Genomic DNA, 21,622 nt, shown 5'->3' on the forward strand with positions numbered 1-21,622 from the left:
TTTTAACTTAGATTCTGCATATTTTCTTGCGATCAAGTTTTCTTTCCTTTTGATATTTTCACTTAAAACAATTGTTGCGTTTTCTGCTTTGCGTCACCGTTGCAGGCCAAGAGGAGAATTTGTATGCTAAAAAGAACTATGACAAGTATCTGTCAGCCTTGCAGAATTCAGGTCTGGTGTCTGTGGAGGAAAAAGCCCAAGCTGCTGCTGCTACTGCTGATGTCACAGTGGGTGCTGAAGGGGGTGCAGGAGCAATGGTCCTATTGGGTGAGATAAACATTACCTTTGATATGAAATGTATTCTTAATACCCATCTGTCAGCCGTTGGACATTTTAAGGAATCAGACGTCAGTGTGTCATTGCTTATTTTAACACATGTTGAATATTTCTGTTCGCGTGTTGTGATATCTCGGGCAACTGTATGTGTTTGTTTAGTGGCTCAAGATGCTGCGAATGGCTACTTGGCTAAATGTTTGTCTTGGTTTTCTCAGGAACCACCGCACCAGAGAGCCCAGATGAGTCGAGTAAAGAGGTGTGTGCCAGCATCACGCACAGAATAGCTTACTCATTGTAACCAGTTTGTACTTAAATCTAGTTACAATACATCATTCCTGCATTTTTTTTTTTTTATTAATAGATTCATAATTTTGTCTTATATAGACATATTTCTTAAATCAGTTTATATTTGGCCATTTTATTTAAACTTGCATAGCTAAATGATGAATCAATTACCAATTTGATATGACATTATGTAAAGTAACTGTAAAACATTTCTACTCCCTCTCAGGAGGACCAAGATGCAGGACAGTCTGTTGGACAGAGGAAGCGGGTGAAGCTGAGCAGCAGTACCAAAGGTAAATGTAAAGAAAATATAATGCCCGAGTACATGTTCCATGAAACGTCCATCTTACCGTGTGCCTTTTCTGCCCTCAGACCAGTGTATTATTGAAACTCTGAAGCACAAGTGCTTTCTAGAGGAGTTGCTGTTTTGGACAATAAAATACGAGTTTCCTCAGAAGATGGTCACTTTCCTACTAAACATGTTGCCAGATCAAGATTACAAGGTATTTTCTCTCTCTTACTTCCCTTCATTTGCAGAAATGCAAGTCTTTTATCACTTTTAGATGCACGTCTGGCCTTCTGTTGTAACAAAAATGTCTTTGGATGTCATGATATAGACTCAGGTATATATATCTATATATATATCTATATCTATATATATATCTATATCTATATCTATATATATATATATATATATATATCTTTTTTTTTTTTTTTTTTTTTTTTTTTTAAAAGCGACAGCATCATTACAGTAAGCCTTAATATTGGCTTTTCTATTCCTCTCTGGCAGATCACATTTACAAAAACATTTGTTCAGCATTATGCGTTCATCATGAAAACACTGATGAAAAGCCACGAGTCAGACACCATGTCCAACCGCATTGTACATATTAGTGTGCAGCTGTTCAGCAACGAGGAGCTGGCTCGACACGTGACGGAGGAGTGTCATTTGCTGGACATCATGGTCACAGTCCTCCTCTACATGATGGAGAGTTGCCTTATTAAAAGTGAACTTCAGGGTAAGTTGTCCAAATGTGTCAGATGCAAGTGTATTGTCTTTCTCCACATAGTTGTCCCTTTTTCTTTTTGATTTTAAATGACTAAATACAAAGTGAGCCAAAATTAACTTCCTGTCTGCGTTTTCTTGTCTCTTGTTTCTTCCTTTAGATGAGGAGAACAGTCGCCATGTTGTGGTGAACTGCAGTGAAGCTCTGTTGAAGAACAACACCTACTGGCCGTTAGTTAGTGATTTTATTAACATCCTCTCTCACCAAAGTGTAGCAAAAAAGTTCCTCGAGGACCATTCATTGTTGATGCTGTGGATGAGCTTCGTGTCATTTTTCCAAGGTAAGTCATAGTCTCATCAATTTGTTACCCGTGCACCAATTTTGGAAAACATTTCCACAATAAATTGAAACTTTGAATGCAGAACTAAGCATCTAGTACTGCTACTCTAGTTGCCCTGCTGTATATCTGAGACTAATGGTCATGAAGCAGGTGTTGCTCTTGGATCCCAAAGCATCCTCTCCATGAGGTCAAACACAACACGTGATTTAAACTTTATGTATCAGCAGTATGCTTCGTCAGGCAGAGACAGACCTCACTAAATGACTGTGTCACTGAATTAGGATTGTGGTTAGTGCTGCTCTCTTGCCGTGTCTGCTCTACCACCACGTCCCTAAAAATATCACTCACCCTTTTCAAAGTGGGCTGGAGTATTCTCTTGCTGACTTAATGTGCAGTGTCACTATTACATCGTATGCATGTCTGCAGCACTGCTCCTGCTTTAAATTCCTGTGTTTAATAGAGATTTATTTGGCTTTCATCAGATGCATTTGATTTCTAAGAATAGAAACGTATTTGCTAAAATAGCAACACACGCATACACAGGCATTTTAATATTTGCATGATCAAAGAAGTATATTCAGGGCTCTATGTAACATGTGGTGACCGTCTAACATTCTAAACCATTCCCTGCTGTGATAGGCATGAACCTGAATAAGCGGGAGTTGACTGAACATGTGGAATTTGAGTCTCAGACGTACTATGCAGCGTTTGCAGCAGAGCTCGAGGCCTGTGCGCAACCAATGTGGGGCCTCTTGACACACTGCAAAGTCAAAGTAAGTCTGTCTTTACACTCGGACTCCTCTCACACACATCTCCTGTGTGCATTCCTGAGGAATGATTAATGGAACACTTCCTGGCACTTCCTGTCTGACGTCCGTATCGGGGGTTTAACATAAATTGTCTGTTAACAGGAGACGCAGGAATACAGTAAAACGGTGGTACGCTACTGCTTGGAGACCTTGCAGATCTGGTTCGATTCCATTGGCTTTATTGACGAGGTATATTGAAAACCACTGTGTTTACAAGCCAGGCGTTCTCCCCACCTGTTTCTCATGGCTCTTAAATCTCTTACAGCCTGCTCCAAATCAAGTGACATTTCACCTGCCACTGCACCGGTACTATGCCATGTTCCTCAGCAAGGTATGTCAGAAGCTCTTATCTCTTAAGACATAATTCTATAGTATTTACTTGTGTGTTTTTCAAGATAATTGTTTAAAAATTCTCAGGCTGTAAAGTGCCAAGGCCTGGACCTGGATAGCCTTCTGCCTGACCAAGAGATTCTGATGAAGATCATGGTGCATCCGCTCCAAATCCAGGTATAACACTCGGCCCATACACAGATATGTGGTTGTTATTCATATCTATATTCTCTGCCAAGTCTGTAGCCACATGTTAACTAAAATGTCGCTATGTATGGCTGTAGGCATCCCTGTCAGAGATCCACAGCAACATGTGGGTCAGGAATGGTCTGCAGATCAAGGGACAGGCCATGACCTACGTGCAATCCCACTTCTGCAACTCCATGATCGACCCAGACATCTATCTGCTCCAGGTGTGTATTGCTTTATCACAGATAACTATCGGTGTCACTCGTATACCGTTTTAACAATAATCATTGTGTTCATTTTCTATTCCTATTTTAATTTATTTTTCTTTTTTCTTTTACAGGTTTGTGCATCAAGACTAGATCCTGACTACTTTATCTCAAGTGTTTTTGAGAGGTAAGCTTTCACTCTTACACGTGCATTCATGTAATGTTTTACAACTTTAATGCAATGCTGGCTTCTGTCGCACAGGTTCAAAGTGGTCGACCTGTTGACCATGGCGTCCCAGCATCAGAACGCCGTGTTGGACTCTGAGCAGGAGAGGCCGATGCTTGAAGGAGCGCTGACCTTCTTGGTCATATTGACGAGCCTTCGTGTTCATTTGGGTAAGTGGTGCAACAGAGGATGCACACAGTCTACAGAGAGTAAGAGGAGGAAATTAACAAACCGCTTACAATATAATAACACAAGCCTAAGTAAGCCTTTATAGTAAAATAAGCCTCTGGTGAAATAAAGCAGCATTATTTTAAAGGAACTGTGGTCACAGGCAGACTATGACTTCAACGGACTAAAAGACACAACAAGCTTAAACTCCTCCAGACTTTGAGTTCTGCTAATTGGTATTTGATTGATGGCTATGATCTTTATCGGTTTGTCTTCTACTTCTCACTAACAGGGATGACGGATGATGAGATCCTTCGGGGTGAAATGGTCTCGCAGCTGTGTATGAATGACCGTACACACAGCGCGCTGTTAGACCTTGTATCCTTCAATACGATGGTGTTAAAGAGAAATTATACTCGGTCATCCACGGCAATTTTGTTTTTCCTTAAGAGTGTTTTCTTAGATTCCTGAGAATCCCAACCCAAAGAGTGGTATTGTTCCGGGGAGTTGTAGTTTCGAGGAGATGCTCTCTGCTGTGGCTGACTTCAAAGCACCGGTGTTCGAGCCTGGAGGCTCCATGCAGCAGGGCATGTACACACCAAAAGGTAGATTTATTAACAGTCCATTGTAGCAAAGTAACCTGTTTGATGTCCCAGAAGTGTCTCGTGTTGGTTATGCTAGAACATCCTCTGGACACATCGTTTTGGGACGCCAATGTCCGTGTTGGAAACGTAACACAAACGAAGAGAACAAGGATTTTTTGAGCGGCGGCGTGCCGCACAGATGCCGAGGCTGAAGTAGCACACTGTAGTTCTTCCTCATACCAAGTACATCACTGTCCTGTCATAGTGAGAGTCACATTTTGCAGCTACGCCCCAGAGACAGAGAACATCAGTAACAACTGTGGGTGATTTTCACAATAGATAAATTAGTCCAAATGATAAAAATGAGCCCTGAAAGATTTGAGCACTATGTCATCAGTCCTCAGCAGACCACTTGGGGGCAGCCTTACACCACTCACATGGAGAAAGTGAATCAATGTCACTTCGTACCAGAGGTTACAAAACATTTCTCTCCCTTTTTCATAACCAGCGGAGGTGTGGGAGAAGGAGTTTGACCCCATCATGGTCGTCCTCAGAACGGTCTATCGGCGTGACGTCCAGTCAGCAATGGACAGATACTCTGCATTGTAAGTCAACACTGTTGTCATCCCTGACCAAAGCAACCTGCATCATGCTCTGTTCAGTGTCGTAGTCTCTCTCTCTCTCTCTCTCTCTCTCTCTCTCCTGCCCATGAGGGGACGTGATAAGAAAGGTCGGGTCTACCGGGTGCTCAAGTTGGTTCCAATTAGATGGCTGTCGAGAAAAATCAATATTTCAGTCTAAATTGTAATAGAATTGAGGAAATCTTTCTTGTTTTGATTGTGGTACAGACATCTCCCAAGACAAACATGTCCACAGAGGTGAAGGAGACACCTTGGGGTTAATTTTCTTCATAGTCGTCGGAATGTGTGAAGATGCTAATTATAACGACGGGTCTCTCACTGAGAGCGCCTGTGTTTTGAAGTAGAAGTTGGGAAGATAACCTTTTTATAATGAGATTTTAGGCCTTTCTTTGGTATAGCTTTAAAGTAGTTAATTGTATTTCTCTAACATAGATTACATTTGGTTTTTCTAGGCCTTCTAAACCAGATGAAACAAAGGCATATTTCTCCTTGAAACATATTGAAGCTGCCATTGCCACCTTCAGAGTCTGATACCAGCCTCATGTTGCTCATTCGCACTGTGTGAATATGATGGATTGCCTGTCAGGCTGGCCGTAGTTCTATATAACAATGATCCCATCATCGCTGATATAGTGAGCGACTGTGTTGCATAGACTAAAATCTTTTCTACAGTGAATTTCTCTGAACAATGTAAGATGTCACTTCATTAAACTCTTTTCTTTCATCGTCTTACAACCATTCTGTTGAATGTAAGCTAGCTCTCACCCTTATGGGTTTCTGTGTGTTACTCGGTTATTCCTCTGATCATTCCTTTCTTGTTGATGGTTATGTCACCTAGCTTAAAACAGTCCGGCATGCACACCGGCAACCCATGGCCACCTTACAAGGAGAGGACCGCTCTGCATCCGTGTTACAAAGGCCTAATCAGGCTGTTGCACTGCAAGACGCTGCACATCGTGATATTCACTCTCCTGTACAAGGTGAACCTTTTCTTTTTACGACTATTCATGTGATATAACACAGGGCTGATTTTGCATCTCAATGAACTCCTTGAGCTAAATTAGAAGTGCTACTGTGCGCCATATTTAATTGGTGAGCCTGTAATATCACTTGGCAATGATTACACAGGCGTAATGTAGAAAGAAAAGACGAGTATTAACTATTGTTTGGTCGTAACAACAGTGGTGAGGGGGATGATATTTGTCTGCTTTTAAGTATAAACCTCATTTTTCTAGATATGGATGGATCATTCAAACATGTCGGAGCATGTGCTGTGCATGGTGCTGTACCTGATCGAGCTGGGCTTGGACAACCAGGTTCAAGACAACAAGGAGGATGAGGTGAGTTACTGATTTCTGAGTGACAACCCTGCTTCTCACTATCCAGACTTCTAGTGTCTTACCGGATCTTATGCTTCCAGGAGCCTTGCATTGAGGAGCACTGCCATGACAGCTGGTTCCCTGGCACAAACCTGCTCTCCAATCTGCATCATGTCATCAACTTTGTGAGGGTTCGTGTTCCTGAAACGGCCCCTGAAGTGAAGAGAGAGGCCCCTCCTAGCACCAGCACTGAAGCGTCTTCTTATGGCCAGGTAATAGGTAGCTCTGTGAGCTGAGCTTGATTACACTACCATTGGTTACAGTGTGACCTCGTCACTGTAATTAAAAACAACTGGCAGGTAAACCTCTGGTGACTATACTGACTGCCAGTTTGTTATTTACTGTATGGCTCCTCCCAGTACAAATGGCAGTGAATTAAACCAGCGGGTGGGACAAGAAAGCTGAACTTCTATATGCGCAACACGCAGATGTTTTTCTAAGGAGATCCAAACTGAAAGGCCAATGATTGTTGGAGCACAATATAGATTCATTATCGCTTATTTCACATGGCATGTAGTGGCCGAATCTAATTAGAAAATGTGCTGTAATGTCTTTCACAACTTTTAGAGGCTGTGAAAATATATCATTTGCTCCACCTGTTGCTGTTTGATTATCAGCTGACGGGGACTAAACATTAGACCTGCTGCGTCATCTGCCTCTCGCACTTTCATTACATTCTAAGGAGTTTCACCGCCATTGCTGCTACGTCACAAGAAGCCCTCCAGGCAGGTTTGGGGTCCCATCCCTTAAGGACTCATTTCTGGTCCAACATCCATTTTTCACAGATTTTTAAGATGGATAATCATGACATTTGGTACAAATGTTCATGGTCCCTATGGGATACATCCTAGTTACTTTGGTGCTCCCCTTTCTTTTTCATGTTCAATGTTCGCACATTACATTTTGTCACATTTCCTTTGAGCTCGCTCTGCCATGCATATGGTTTATGTGTCATCTTTAGTTGTTTGTTTGGTCCCTTCATGTTCCTCTTTCATATCATTCCTATTGTCGTTGTTCGTTTTGCTGCACTTGCTCTACAGACCTCCAGACGTCTTTCAGGGAATTGGAGAGAGGTAGCTATCCATTTCTATAAATGGGCTGACGGCTTCGATGCCGCCTGCAGCTGTGTTTGTCTACCTTTTTTTGCTATCGGAATCATGAAAGAATTTCTTTGCACTTTATTTTGTGCTTTCCAAAGGAAGTCTGCCTTAGTGTGTGTGCGTGTGTGTGTGTGTAAAATGCTGCGCTTCAGCAGTTTCCTTCCCTCCTGACTGCTGAAACTAATTACATGTGAGATGCAGGTTTGGGTAACCGCTTTTTAACCGCATGGCAGTATGATTGATGTTTCCTTGACTGGGCTGTATTATATATTTCTATTGAACAGTGCAGCTCAGGTCCTTTCTGTCAGGTCAGGTCATGGCTGTCCTCCAGAAGGCTTGTGTGTGCCCATCACGATGACTTGAGTTCTCTGCAGGAATACGGTTGTTCTGGTTGCTATCGGCAAAGTTATTTGTGGCCAGCTAAAATCCTGTAATGAGCGTTTCATTTTATGTGTATTGTGCTCGTCTGACTATGGTAATGAAGCGGCCCTCCAATCCATCAAAGTCCATCAGTGATGTCATTTTAGGAGATTGTGCTCAAAGACGTGGCACACAGATTCATGGTGGAATAAAGGGATGCTGGTCACAAGAGCTTTCTCTTTTTATCCGTCTGCATGTTTTGCTGATATGAAGTCTGCTTGATACTTGTAATGTTATGTGCTGTGATGAATTCTGTTGGCGTGGGACATCATTTATCTATGTGCCACATGTGTTTTACAGTGTGTCCGTATAGCGTTGATCATAGGGCATGGCATTAACACTGCCGTTCTCATGATGTTGTAAGGCGTTTCACACAAAAACATCTCTGCTGTTCTGTGCGCTTCCTAGAACCTGCGTGAAGCTCAGGTGTTCAGCCTCGTAGCGGAGCGGAGGAGGAAGTTCCAGGAGATCATCAACCGCAGCAACACCGAAGCCACCCAGGTTGTGAGGCCCAAGAGCTCCTCGACGCGCTGGGTCCCACCGGGCACACCCCCGCAGCTGGTGACGGAGATCCTGGAGATCCGGGAGAGCATGTTGTCCCTCCTCATCAAGCTCCACCAGAAGTTGTCGTCCAAGCAAAACTCCCTGTCCGAAACGTGGCTGGAGGACATGGACACGAGCCGCCACACTCACGGAGACGGCATCACGGCCATCGAGCGCATCCTCACCAAGGCGGCCGCGCGCAGCTGCCAGATCAAGCGTAGCATCCAGGACATTTGTGGAAAGGTGTGTCCTCCTGTGCCACCGAAGAAGAACAGTCCCGCTGACAAGAAAACCATGGATAAGGAAGAGAGGTAACATAATCGCACACAGCTCCATGCTGCATATTAATATCGCTCATTATTTCTTCGCTGTGGTTGAGAAACAAATATTCTTTATATTACCAGCAATGAGTGGCCGAAGCAGCAGCACAGCTTATACTTCTTTTTAAGCCAAATTTACTGAATTTGAATGTATTTGGGAAGACGTCAAAAGATCTTATTTTTTGTTTCTGACTCTCCTCTCCACATTCACCCACTAGTCCGTGTCTCCCATTTCCCTCCTCTAACGATGATGGAACGGCCTATAACCGTTTAATAATTGTCTGCTTTTGGGGGTCGGCTTCACCCCACAGACAAAAGGTAAAGTGCTGTTTCCAAGGCAACCGTCAGGCAGCAGTGCGGTCAGTGGCAGCGAGAAGCCGCCGCCGCCCATTCCTCACGCAGGCTGCTGGCGCCCCTGAAGCCATCAGTGAAGATTATTGAGCTGTGACGTTCCTGTCAGCATTTGTTTATGTCCTCTTATTAGGGACTTAATTTACAGTCCGCTCTCAGCCTGGAAGCCTGCAGAGCTACGGCTCAGCCCGCTGTATTAGTTCAATAATCAACCTTTCCAACTTTTACAACATGGCCTTGTTAAAAATCGGACACCTGCTGTGTGACTATAACGGCGTCCACAGCTACATGGAAGCATCTGTTGCACATGCTGCGGGGGAAATTATTGAATTCCTTTAAAAGAATATCACTAGGAGAATTTAAAGGATGTAAAAGTTCTCTGCAGACACAAGAGACGCCTCTAGTGTGTCATGAGTGTTTATTTAGAGGGATTCTTTTATGACTCTGATAGACTTTTATGACTCTGTACCTTGTTTTTGCGCCTTGTATGTAAATTAGTATTCAGTTGGTTTTGGACTCGAGTTAAACACTGCATATTCTTCTTTCAGACGTCAGAGAGCAAGAGAGAGACAACAGAAGCTGCTCGCTGAATTTGCCTCCAGACAGAAGAGTTTCATGGAAACAGCCATGGATGTTGGTAAGAAAGAGACTTGTTGCCTCAGTTTTGTGGTCTTAGAGCTTTAAACTATTAACACATCAGTCACTGAAAATATTCAGTTTGTAAAGAGGACCCTATCATGGCCGGATGCTCTGCAGAACAGGAAAGCAGCAGCAGATGTGCTCCCACAGGCTTTACTTGGCACACTCGCAGTAACTAGTTGTAAATCAAAGCGCAGTATTCACCCTACTGTCTCTAGCTTATTGCTGTTCAGCCCAACAGGCGAGCCAAGTATCGCAAATGTATTTTTTTGAGTTACTAACTCGTCGTTGCATCGTTAACACGAGCGTAAATAAGGTGAGGTGTGTGTGGTGAAGGTGCTTAACAACGGCACCTAAACTTCTCATTTGTGTCTAATCCAGTGAGTTTTAAAACATGCATATGATTCATTTTTACTTTATTTTGTTTATTAGTTTAGTTCTAGTGAAATGAACTCATTTCTCTGGGCGCTGTTTTATTAACTGCAGGCCTCCTCCTTCGTACAATTACGCAAACTAACTTGCTAATCTGCACTTTGCACATATCCTGTTCTGGATATTGACGCCGTCAGGACCGAGTACAGCTGCAACAACCTCTATGATAGACTGTGCTTCTCATCCTGGGTTGGTTCTGAGGTGAACAGGACCTTATAACGCATAAAACACACAGCGACACTATTTAGTTTGAAGGACATCTTGCTGCTGTAGCTTTAGAAGAACAGTGCAGTTGGCTGAAATAAACATTGCTGTACGTTTTCATTGGGGCAAGGTGACAGTGGGCCGAGTCTCTGCAGGCCAGTGTTGGGTGGCCGTTGGCTGAGGTCACATAGGATCAAAGCGCTAATAGTGGTCTGGACTCCGAGGGCCCACCATGACACGTCATTGTTAGTGAATGAATAATGGCTGCTGTGATCACGCGGACCATTCCGGCCGGACTGTATTGTGACCTCCTCTGCACACTTCCTGCTGAGTAGTAACTTTTACTTGCTTTACTTCAAACTCGCTGCTCGCTTTGCGTCATGTACCGAAGTAAGATTTAAATGGGAAGATAACAAGTTAAATCAAGTGAATGTAAGATGTTTGCAGATTTAAAAAAAACAATTTAAAAATATATTTAGGATATTAGGAACTTCAGTTCTAATGTTAATCTTAGCTTCACACGTGGTGATCTATAGAAACACACCTGACGGGAGGCTGTGTGCACCTGCATGGACACGGGTGGTGAATTGAAGCCAGAATGCATAATTAATAACAATATCAAACATTAATTATAGATGTTTAGATCATAAACATTCCAGCCAGCTATTGCCGTAACTATTCCATGAGCACCTTTCAATTGTAAAAGTTATCAGGCAACTCAAATTCTAAATCAGTTATAGTCAATATAATTATATAATAAAAATGATAAAATATAATATTGGATATGTATAATTATTAGATTATATTTATTATAAAAGTAATCAATCAATCAATCAAATTCCGTAAAAACATTGTCCCAGTCATTAATTAGTTTTAGTTTTATTTGCCCAGCTTTTCAGATATTTCTGAAATAAAATAGTTCCATCCCAATAAAATGCAGGTGAATGGATCTTCTTATGTTGTACTTATAGAAATGAATGTCTTTCCCGAAATAGTGTCCCCGTCACTCAGAATAATCAACAGAGCTCACTGAGTTTTAATTGCACCTGCTTTCTACCGAAGTAGTCCCCAGAGTAACGTGGACGCGCTGACTTGAAAGAGCTGTTGCAGTTGAATGTTTTTTAAAAATCATATTTCAGAGTGCCAGTGCCACACACCAAATTCCATTCACCTGTATTGTATTGGGGTGGAGGCAGAGATCTCAAAGATGGATCTGTCTCAACCTGAACAAGTTATCCCAAACCGATCTGCAAGGAGACGGTCATCCTTTAACAGGCTGAGAGAAGACAAATGACTCCATTAGCATACGATACCTTTTAAGAGAGTTCACTAATGTATACTGTAGGAAGCATAACACAGCAGCTCACCAACAGTTAGTGTGTCCTTGTTGCCTTACCTTTTCGTGGGGGGGGGGGGGTGACTCCGTTTACTGGGATGTCCCGGGGCTAAAGCTGTGGTGTTGTTGACATCTAATGCATCTTTCATTTCCCCAGGAACACGGTGACCTCTCTTGAGAACATATTCTTCCAGAAAGCAATAAATCAATTTCTGACACAGCTAGACATTTGTCCCCAATATTTACTCCTCAGATTGAACACGGTTCTTAACATTTAGAAGTCATTTCACATGTTTAATTCCGAGTGCTGTGCCAATCATGCAGATATAGGGGTGGCCAGGAGTGAGTTTACGTCTGTTCCCAGTGTTGATCGATGTAACGTGCTACATTCTTCTTCCCTTGACTGCCTGTAGTGGGGAAACCACCCACAGGAATTATGAAACGCACCAAAATATCAGTCAGAAGTGTTTTCTTAGAATTGGCTATTTTCAGTGTAAATTAGAAAGGAGCAGTGTTGTGTAACTGAATGTGGCGTTGGCCTGGTATGTGGCCTTTCAGACCACATTACCTCTCAAGTGTTTTTCACACCATTGGATGCTTTAATGCGTACAGATCATTGAATAACTTCTCAGTTTCCCCTCAAAAAAGATCCCCCATGATTTAGTAATAATTTAATTTAGCTGTTGCAGTTTATCCGTTTTCACGTTATAACCTTTGAACATTTTTAAGGAGAAGCTTTTGCGACCTTAGGATTTGTACTTGTGTGTGTGCTAGAATCCCCTGACACTGAGGCAGCCATGGACCTGGGAGGGTCTGAAGTGATGGAGTCTGAGGTTCTGTATGACTGCGTGATCTGTGGCCAAAGCGGACCATCCACCGAGGATAGACCCACCGGCCTGGTAGTTCTCCTCCAAGCATCCTCAGGTACAGCATCTCCCCTTTCATTCTCACATGGTGAAATTAATAACCTACACAGGACACATGCCTTTACTGGAGTACAACTTAAACAACCACCCATGACCTTTTTTAAATCTCTGTTAGCAATCTTGCCTTTTAAACCAAAACTCTTAATGGCGGCACCTTTGATGAGCATATCTTTATTTATAGGTGGGTTAACTGTTGTTTTGATTGGCTCATTTATCATTCACGTTCATCCCTGCTCACTTGTACATGGAGTCTATCATTATAGAAGGTTCACTCTTTTCCATTCATGTGGACAGAGGATCACTCGCTGGCATCCAAATAAATGGTATGTCTGATTAGTAATTAGTCACCTTGTAAAACGGTTCAGAAGACCTGAACGTCAGAAAACGCATCAAATCTGCCACCAGTGACCAACAGTGGGTCCATAGCAGCATACGATTAAATCGTCCTTTTGGGTGACCAGACACCATCCTCATTTATTTTGCTTTCGTGGTTGTTGAATGCCAGATTGTGTCTGATTTATCAGTCATTGTTCACACTGAAAGGCTAACGGTAAAGCATACCGCAGGGCAGAAACAATAAGTCGACTGATGGAAGGTAAATGAACCGCCCTTCTTTTATTGATGATCAATTCATTGTTCCAAGTTATTTATCAACATGTAAAAATCCCAGACATTCACTGGATCCAGCTTTTCAGTTTTCACAGCTGCTGCTTTGTGAAGATTAATTGTTTTATATTATTGTTAATTGAATATCTTTGACTGTCGCTCTCTAAACGCTTCGCTCAACTAGAGACTGTAGACAATCTCTCTGGTAACATCGCTAAAACTGTGGAAACAACTATAGTTAAAAAATAAACCAATCCAAAGTCCTTAGGGCAACCCTTCATATCTGCGTGGTGACATGATGAAGTCATGTGCTTTTAAACACGGTCGTACCAGAGACTCTTGTTGCTACAGCTGCTCCGCTAACGTGCTAATGAACACACAAAGGTTTGTTGGCAGCCGTTCTAGCAACAACTTTACATTTAGTGATCCCTAGATGATTGGTAGGCGGAAGTATCTCACAAGACTATGTTTAGGTTGGTGAGCAGAATGAAAAAAATTTATTATTTTTCTGATATTTTGAAATTTAAATGATCAATAAATAAATAATCCATCTTGTAATGACAATCCCAATCCTTTTTTTATATATATATACTGAATAAATTAGACAGATTTATCATCACATCATAATTCATAACTGACATCTGTGATTGTCTTTCAGTGCTCGGACACCGCTGCCAAAGCAAAGAGGCTAAGAAGCTACCGACTAGTGACGAAGAGCACATCTACGCTGCGGACACGTGCGGAGTGGCTCATGATGTCCGGCTCACGCTCATGCAAAGCTTCTTCAAAGATGTACGTGTCTCAGAAAATATTGGCAGCTTTATGCCGGAGAGGAATAGGCTGAATGTACATTTGTGTGTGTGTGTGTGTGTGTGTGTGTGTGTGTGTGTGTGAGTGTGAGTGTGTGTGACTGAAGGATGTCAGATGGTCCTTTTTTATAGAATGCATTTCTTAAATGCTAGTGGTAGTTACATTATAGGGCAGCTAACACGCAACATCCCTTTAAAGACAGTATTGTGTGAGACAAACGGTAGAATACAAATGCATATACCAGTAGGCAGCAAACTAATTCAAAAGTCATCACTAAAAAGTTTCATTGAAAATTGCTTCGACCGAGCTGCTTTCACTAGTTTCTCATTGTGTATCGATTAGCTTGCAATACAAGTCCAAAGCAAAAAATGATGACACAAGTTGAATTGGATTTGATGTAATAAAAAGTCTAATTGGCCGTTAAAGGATGCTCGCGTGAACATACCTCATCAATAGTGTTCGTCTTAGGTAGGTAATTCAAACTTTAAAAAAAATTGATTTATTTATCAGCACCTCAATATAAACAAAAGGTCCACGAGGTTGAATGTTTGAAGACGTATTTGCATGCTCTAATTGACGTGATTTTTCTTATGTGACTGCAGAGCTCTTGTCTGCAGTCTGTGTCGATAGGTTGGGACGGGGGCGTCTACGTTCAGACCTGTGGACACACTCTGCATATCGATTGCCACAAGTCATACATGGAGTCTCTGAGGGTGAGAGAGAACCTGACCTTATGAAATGATTCGTCATCTCATTACAGTAGTTGTTTGACAGACAATTGATCAATGACAATTTTGACAATTGATTAATTATTGAAGTCATGAGTCAAGTGAATAGACCAAACTGATTAGAGCTACTTACATATGATCAAAAATTGAATACCTTGTTCAGTCCTGCGTTTCCTGTTCAAATTTTAAGTTTAGATTGCGACAAGTTTAGATTGTCACATTTAACTTTCCTGTTCAAACTTTACAGAATGACCAGGTCCTCCAGGGTTTCTCTGTTGACAAGGGTGAGTTTACGTGCCCGCTGTGTCGACAGTTTGCCAACAGTGTTCTTCCCTGCCGCCCCGGGCGGGGCACAGAGGCTGGTGCCTGGCACACGCCCACAAACAAGAAGACGTTTGTGCTTGTCAAGGAGGTGCAAGATCTTCAGGAGAAACTTGGCCCTTTCACGGTAAGTTTTACAATAACTACCCCGTATTTTAACTGTACTGTCAACTCATTACCAAGAAGTGGCAACATACGACTGTGATTGTGATTACGAGAAACAATCTGCCTATTTCAAATTGTCGGGTGTGTTGACTTTTGATGCAGATGGAAACAGGACTGTTCTATACATGATTGAATGCTACTGTGTGCAGTGTCTTTTGTGAGGCAGATAGTTATTGCATGTTGATGCTACAAGCTAATTTTATTGAATATCCTAAACTGCCTATGGAGGGGATAAAGAACAAGGAAAGGAAGGAAGGATAAAGTGTGACTCGTTCCCTGCTATTGGATATGTTTGATAACACTCAGTTTGACACTACAAGAAGGTTGTGGACGTAGCTCTAATTCAGTGTCTGTCTCCTACATAATGCATTTTCTTGTGCCAGTAAGTACAAATGTTTCAATGTATTCAAGAAATGATTTTGACTTTATTTTAATTTTTCTGTATTTTAGACAGAATCCAACTTGAGTAAAGAGATGGAGCTGGTTATCAAAGACATCAAGAATACCACCCAGAAGAAGTACATGGACTACGGCAAGAACCCCGGCTCCCCCGACAATGATTTCCTCTTCATGTACTCTGTGGCAAGGTGAGGACAGAGTTTCACTGAGTGTACATGGGACTCCGCTCATGGAAGAATCAGAAACGGTTTTATCTCCAAGTAGGCCTGCACATACTCAGAATGTGTCTTTGTGTTTTGGTGCATAACAATAAAGACGGTGAAAAAGTCAAGAAATGATAAAGAAAGAGAAAGTATGAAACAATATAACAAATACGTAAATATATATCTCGGTACCCTTCTTAATAACAAGGATTATGTAGATTTTAAACAAAATGTAATTCACGACTTCTTATTCTTGGAGGTGATGATGGGCATGTAATCACTCAAGTGAGGTTGTGAATTTCATAAAATCCAGTTAGATAGAGACTGATTAATTCCACGCACCTGAAGTTTATCAAAGAACATCCTGACTTGGTCATATTGGGTTGTCTCTTAGCGAGTCTTCCTCTTTGTGCACCACCTCACACAGTTTCACACACATCTGACTGTTGAGACCAGCGGGCCGAATGTCTGCTCCTCGGCTTCTCTCTTTAATGCCACTTCCTCGGCTTGTATAACAATGATCGGCCGAGCAAGAAGACAGTAGGCTCTTCTCTCATCGTCACATTCTTGCTTTGTTAGCATATTAATCCAGAGAGGTGCCTTGACATGGAACTGAAATTCAATACGGCCGTTGTTGCCCAGCACTCGCACTAAATATATTGATCGCTTTGCATTTCAAACTCGTCCGGTGGTCTGTGAAGGTGTCGTCTTTTCTTCATACTACCGCTGCGTCGGTCCTGGAAGTGTTGCAAGAACAGCACCCGTCTGAAGTAGCATTAGCCGCTCTGTCGTTACAGGCTGCAGTAAAATGGTATTGACTCTTGCTCTATCTTCACTCATTAGGCCTGACTTGAGTATGGATTTAGTTATTATGGACAGCTGATCTTTTAAGTGGTCCTTCACACAGCTCTTTTATATTACATTTTTGTGGAGCGTCTTGGGGTGAGCCTAAGACACATACTGTAAAAGGCCAGAAACATGATCTTGAAAACCAATTACAGTTCTTTCTCAGGTATATGTATCTTCTCAACAAGCTAGTCTCAGATCAGAGAATTGACTGGCCTTCAGTTCACCTCGGGGTCTCTCACTTCTCACCCCTCCCATTCCAAAAACTCTGCCCTTCCAGGAGCACAACCATCAAGACCTTTTTGCCCACCCAACGCTGTGGTTCCCTCAGCCCTCCGCCCTGAACAGAAAGATCCCCTAAGTGTGTCTGGGAGCCTGTTGGCGCTCTGAAGTTCAATGAACAGCGCAAATTGCCTGAGGAGTGGAAAATTCCTTTGTCACAGGGGCACTCTTATCAGCAAAAGCCAGATGGAGCTTCACCGTGGCTGCATTATCTATGTGAAATTGCTTTTTTTTCTCCCAGGAAACCCGCGGATTTGCCCCCACCTCCCTGGCCCATAGAAAAAAATGGCCGTTGGCGAGATGAAAACGGGCCCAGATCAGTCTTATTTTAATAATACCTATCAGCTTCCTCCATCTATGTACTTTGTGAGAGCTTTTAGTTTATTTTTTCACTGTTTTGGTGATGGGGAATTAAGATTCAGGAGTGAAATGTGTTAGGATATGCATGGGAAATGCACATTGGGGATTATGCATGAACTGTGGTTGGAACAGCTTTTATGCTAATAGTTCAGCTTGTGTAAAATCAGTCTTGGGAAAGCTGTCATTTACTTGATACGGAATTGCTGCTTCAAAACAGGCGCAGCAAATGGCTCCACTAGGCAGCGTCTTTCATCTTCCTAATCAAACTGGTAAAAATGTCAGGCTACGTAACCAAACGCTGAATATGATGACACTCAGCCATTTATAGCAATACCTCCATCCTCTCTCTCTCTCTCTCACGCGCGCGCACACACTCTGCTTTAATGGCTGTCTGGGGTGAACGTGGGTTCTAAACTGTCCCTGGGCGGGCTAGTGTTTGAACCCCATCTTTACTGATCAGCAACTGTACAACATGAACTGTGCAAACATGTGGAAATCTTTTTGGCATGGGGTTAGTGATTGGCAAATGATCACTTTAAGCTATAATATACCTTTTTTTTTTTAGAGGTATACGTGACAATTATGGTAGGGTTGGTTTGTCTGTGTGTGTATTTTACATGTATGCACTTGTGGAACTGTTGTCCTAACACAAGTCATGGCTCTGTCTCCTCAGGACCAACCTGGAGTTGGAACTTGTGCACCGGGGAGGAAATTTGTGTTCTGGAGGGGCCAGTGCATCCGCCAAACGCTCGTGTCTCAGTGAGTAGCTACTGTTAAACCTCTTCATCTTTCATATCTCACAATACATTCCCTCCTCTGAGTCTTATGTGTTTGCTAATATGCAATGTGTTAAGTCTGATGTGTTGGTTCAAGGGGAATACCTTTTTTGGTCCCTTTTTTTTTTTTTTTTTTTTTTTTTTTTTTTTTTTTTTTTTTTTTTTTAATTCCTGCAGATTTTTGACTGTTTTAACTTTTCTGTTAGTTTTCACTGCTGTTTGACTAAAATGGTATTTTAATGCTGAGCTATGTCAGATGTTTAGGTTGACGATTTAAAGTGGCGTGTTCTTGCAGGTGGCTGCATCATTTCCTATGAGCCTCTCTGTAATAACGTGTCTTGACTGGAGCTCAAACTTTTTATTCTGTGTAACCGCTGAACCATAAAAAGAAACAAACAAATGGTCGATTAGCAACGGCAGGCAAGGATAGATGCTGTCCCAGGTGAGCTGTTGGCAGCTAAATGAAGCAGTCAAATGGGTCAAGTGCTGTTTTAGTTGATTGTGTCACAGTTGACAAGGGCATGTGCCAAACATCAGCCACTACCAAAATGTACTATATTGACGACGTATTCAATATTTGTGGATATGAACGCGTCAGAAATAAGTTTGCCGTACAAACTACACCCCATTTTATATTTGTTTAATTATCCTGCCAGAGTTTGGGGGCTGCTGCACTGAAATGGCCTGTCATCCTTGAGTGGCTGAAAAGAGATTTCACATTGGAGTCTTGCCATTTCTGAGCTACATTAACCACGTAGCCATGCTGACGGCCAAATTTACTCAGTTGCAGTACATTAGCGTTCGCTCTTCTTAGGCAAATGGATTTGAAGTGAAAACGGCAGACGTGTGCTAACGGAGCTCATGGGGCTCCTAAGCCTGTTTACCCAGAAGGCACTGTTTCAGTTCCACTGATGAGGATACGATGGACCGCGGGGCAAGCTGCCTGCAATTCCCTTGAAATGGGCTAAATCCACTCTGGAGAGTCAGCCTCCAAATGGCACGTCCTTGGTTTACTTAACTGCAAACATTTGAATTAATCTCGGGGACTCTGTGGCTGCTGCTGTGTGGGGAGTTAAAGGGCACGTTGAACACGTTGGTCTCAGTACTTGGTGAGTGCTGACAGCTGTATTTGTATTATTTAACCCCCTTATTTGTTGTGTGGTTGATAAGATGTTACACGTAGACCACTGTATGATCATATGCCCCGAGAGGACCCATGCAGTCGTCAAATACCTGCCACAGAAAGTGAACAAACATCTGAATGCAGTTTTATCATTGCAAACTCATCTATGCTGGCAATGGGAATCTATTTATAGCATATAACAGGCTATTTTAATTGGCTTGGCAAACAAACCCAGCCGTAATGAGAAGGACAAATGGGATGCAACAAAGGACACGTTTGCGTTCCTCGTGTCGTGTCTTTGTTTGCCTGTGGAGGGCAGTGTTGCTCCAGGTATCGACCGCTCACAAAAGTCAAATTGCAGAGCTGATTATTTGAAGCACTTCGCTGCATTACAGCATCCTAATTCCCTGTAAAACAAAATCAAATAGGATTAGTGTTGCTTATTGAAAAGGAGTTGGTTTAGTGGAGCCGGTTCATATGGGATCTATCGCTCTTATGCTCTTTTAATTTCTGTCTTTTGGAGGACTTGGATTCAGTTCATAATAAGAATACATTGGTTCATTTTTTAATAAGAAAGACAAGAACATGTTTTCACTTTGGATTGTTTTTATTACTTAACATCTAAAACGACTTCCTGCCTTCTGCCCATGTTTGCTGTGATGTCATAGATCTTGGTACTTGTAACAGGTTTGCTCTGGACTAAGACAATGGAGGCTGTGAAATGTCCTGCTATTAAAAGCTAGTGTTTACACAAGAGATTGTGTGTGTGTGTGTGTGCGCGTGCGTGCGCGTGTGCGTGTGCGTGCGTGTGCAGGGGGTCTCTCCTCATGTTCCATTAGTTTCACAATGAACAGGTGTGACCAGACCAAAGAGTTGCTCAAGGCTATCGAGCGCTACCATGTATCCATCTGGCCTGACCTGGTTTCTATCCGAGCCAAACCATTAGCCTGCAGTCGGTTCACGTCAGCTGCTTCCATCATTTGATCAGCGCTGATTGCTGGTGGAGCGTGACAATGGGCACTGAGATAAACAGACACGTTCTGGGTTTGTTCCTGTCAGACCTTGTCAGGAATGTGACAATGATATGTTTTGGTGTTTTGTTTTTGCAGATCAGCTGTTCCATGTGCTGGCCATGCACATGCGTCTGTACAGCATCGATTCAGCCTACAACCCCTGGACTAAGCTGACTCAGGTTTTACAAGCCCGAGAGGCAGAGTGAGTGACTTCCTCTATAAAGCACCTCTGCTAACAGAAGATCTATAGATCTGTTCATGCGTTTGTCATACCCTCGCCCCAGTCTCTAATGTCCCCTCACACTTTCCTTCCTCACATAAACATGCAATCAAAGAGGCACTTTGTCTGCTTTCTAAACGCCACCATTTCATCCTGCCCCCCCCCCCCCCCCTTTTCCTTTCCTGCTAAAAACAGCAAAGGGACCATTTGTGGTTTCCATAGATACCAATAATTGCTGCATCTGGCAAATTACCGGGCACTCCGCAGAGAGCCAAACGACCCCGACAAATGCACTGTACTGAGAACAACCACATCACAACAACACCGCGCCATACCAGCACGGCATCTCGGCTCCCAGCTGTCCACCGTAGCATCGACGGAAACCCGTATTTAACAAAACACAAAAGACACGGTTTCTACCTCGCACACTTCTTCTTTTTCTGTCTTGAATCCCTGCTGTATGTCGGCACATGTTTCATGCACAAACGTGTTGGGTTGTCAGGATTGATGGTGTGAGAAAAAAACCATCTCCTGGCAGCACTTAACAATACAAGATGAGCTTGAGCAACCTTTCCTCCCTGTTAGTGTTGTAAGACAGCTTCTGTTACTATTGAAGTGCTCACAGCCATACAGGATGCTCAGAGGAGCCATTTGCTGTTTAAAAATACTCTGATAGGGTTTCAGGAGGGAGCGCTGTCACTGACACCCTGAGGCAGTCAACCGGATCTCGCCTAGTTAAATAGGACAAAGAGAAATGTTCCTATATGGATCCAAACATTGCTCCAGCCTTATTTCTGTTGGATAAACCAACGAGGTATGTATCAAGGTTTTCTTACAGTGTGCAAATATAGTTTGTGTGCGGTGGTGTCAGCAGGGTTGAACACGCTGTCCTCTCAGGCTTTCCTCCAATGCACAGTGGAATTAACTGGCGAGTGCTTTGGTAATGGAAAGTATTATTCTTTTACTGCAGTTTCTCTCATTCAAAGCCCCCCCCCCCCCCCCGAGGCCTTTCTAGAGTAGAGTAGAGTAGAGTAGAGTAGAGTAGAGTAGAGTAGAGTA

General features: G+C 42.7%; 1 protein-coding gene across 2 annotated transcripts in view; it reads left to right on the forward strand.

Annotated features, from left to right (window-relative positions):
- Positions 1-21,622, forward strand: part of ubr3 (ubiquitin protein ligase E3 component n-recognin 3) — a 36,396-nt gene that overhangs the window by 7,147 nt on the left and 7,627 nt on the right. The window contains exons 4-32 of one of the 2 annotated variants that reach the window (XM_031858282.1): positions 106-267; positions 492-532; positions 788-854; positions 934-1,064; positions 1,352-1,580; positions 1,729-1,908; positions 2,548-2,681; positions 2,820-2,906; positions 2,983-3,048; positions 3,135-3,224; positions 3,332-3,460; positions 3,577-3,629; positions 3,705-3,838; positions 4,129-4,214; positions 4,300-4,441; positions 4,929-5,025; positions 5,900-6,041; positions 6,297-6,401; positions 6,482-6,652; positions 7,481-7,513; positions 8,369-8,814; positions 9,723-9,811; positions 12,560-12,709; positions 13,976-14,109; positions 14,730-14,840; positions 15,103-15,303; positions 15,792-15,928; positions 18,105-18,190; positions 20,440-20,545. In XM_031858282.1, the coding sequence (XP_031714142.1) occupies positions 106-267; positions 492-532; positions 788-854; positions 934-1,064; positions 1,352-1,580; positions 1,729-1,908; positions 2,548-2,681; positions 2,820-2,906; positions 2,983-3,048; positions 3,135-3,224; positions 3,332-3,460; positions 3,577-3,629; positions 3,705-3,838; positions 4,129-4,214; positions 4,300-4,441; positions 4,929-5,025; positions 5,900-6,041; positions 6,297-6,401; positions 6,482-6,652; positions 7,481-7,513; positions 8,369-8,814; positions 9,723-9,811; positions 12,560-12,709; positions 13,976-14,109; positions 14,730-14,840; positions 15,103-15,303; positions 15,792-15,928; positions 18,105-18,190; positions 20,440-20,545 (3,739 nt within the window). The remainder of the gene's footprint in view (positions 1-105; positions 268-491; positions 533-787; positions 855-933; positions 1,065-1,351; positions 1,581-1,728; positions 1,909-2,547; positions 2,682-2,819; positions 2,907-2,982; positions 3,049-3,134; positions 3,225-3,331; positions 3,461-3,576; positions 3,630-3,704; positions 3,839-4,128; positions 4,215-4,299; positions 4,442-4,928; positions 5,026-5,899; positions 6,042-6,296; positions 6,402-6,481; positions 6,653-7,480; positions 7,514-8,368; positions 8,815-9,722; positions 9,812-12,559; positions 12,710-13,975; positions 14,110-14,729; positions 14,841-15,102; positions 15,304-15,791; positions 15,929-18,104; positions 18,191-20,439; positions 20,546-21,622) is intronic. The other variant, XM_031858283.1, reaches the window with a different exon arrangement.

The sequence above is a fragment of the Anarrhichthys ocellatus genome, unplaced genomic scaffold (assembly GCF_004355925.1).
Source record: "Anarrhichthys ocellatus isolate YVR2014 unplaced genomic scaffold, GSC_Weel_1.0 scaffold20, whole genome shotgun sequence".
In the NCBI taxonomy this organism is placed as follows: domain Eukaryota; kingdom Metazoa; phylum Chordata; class Actinopteri; order Perciformes; family Anarhichadidae; genus Anarrhichthys; species Anarrhichthys ocellatus.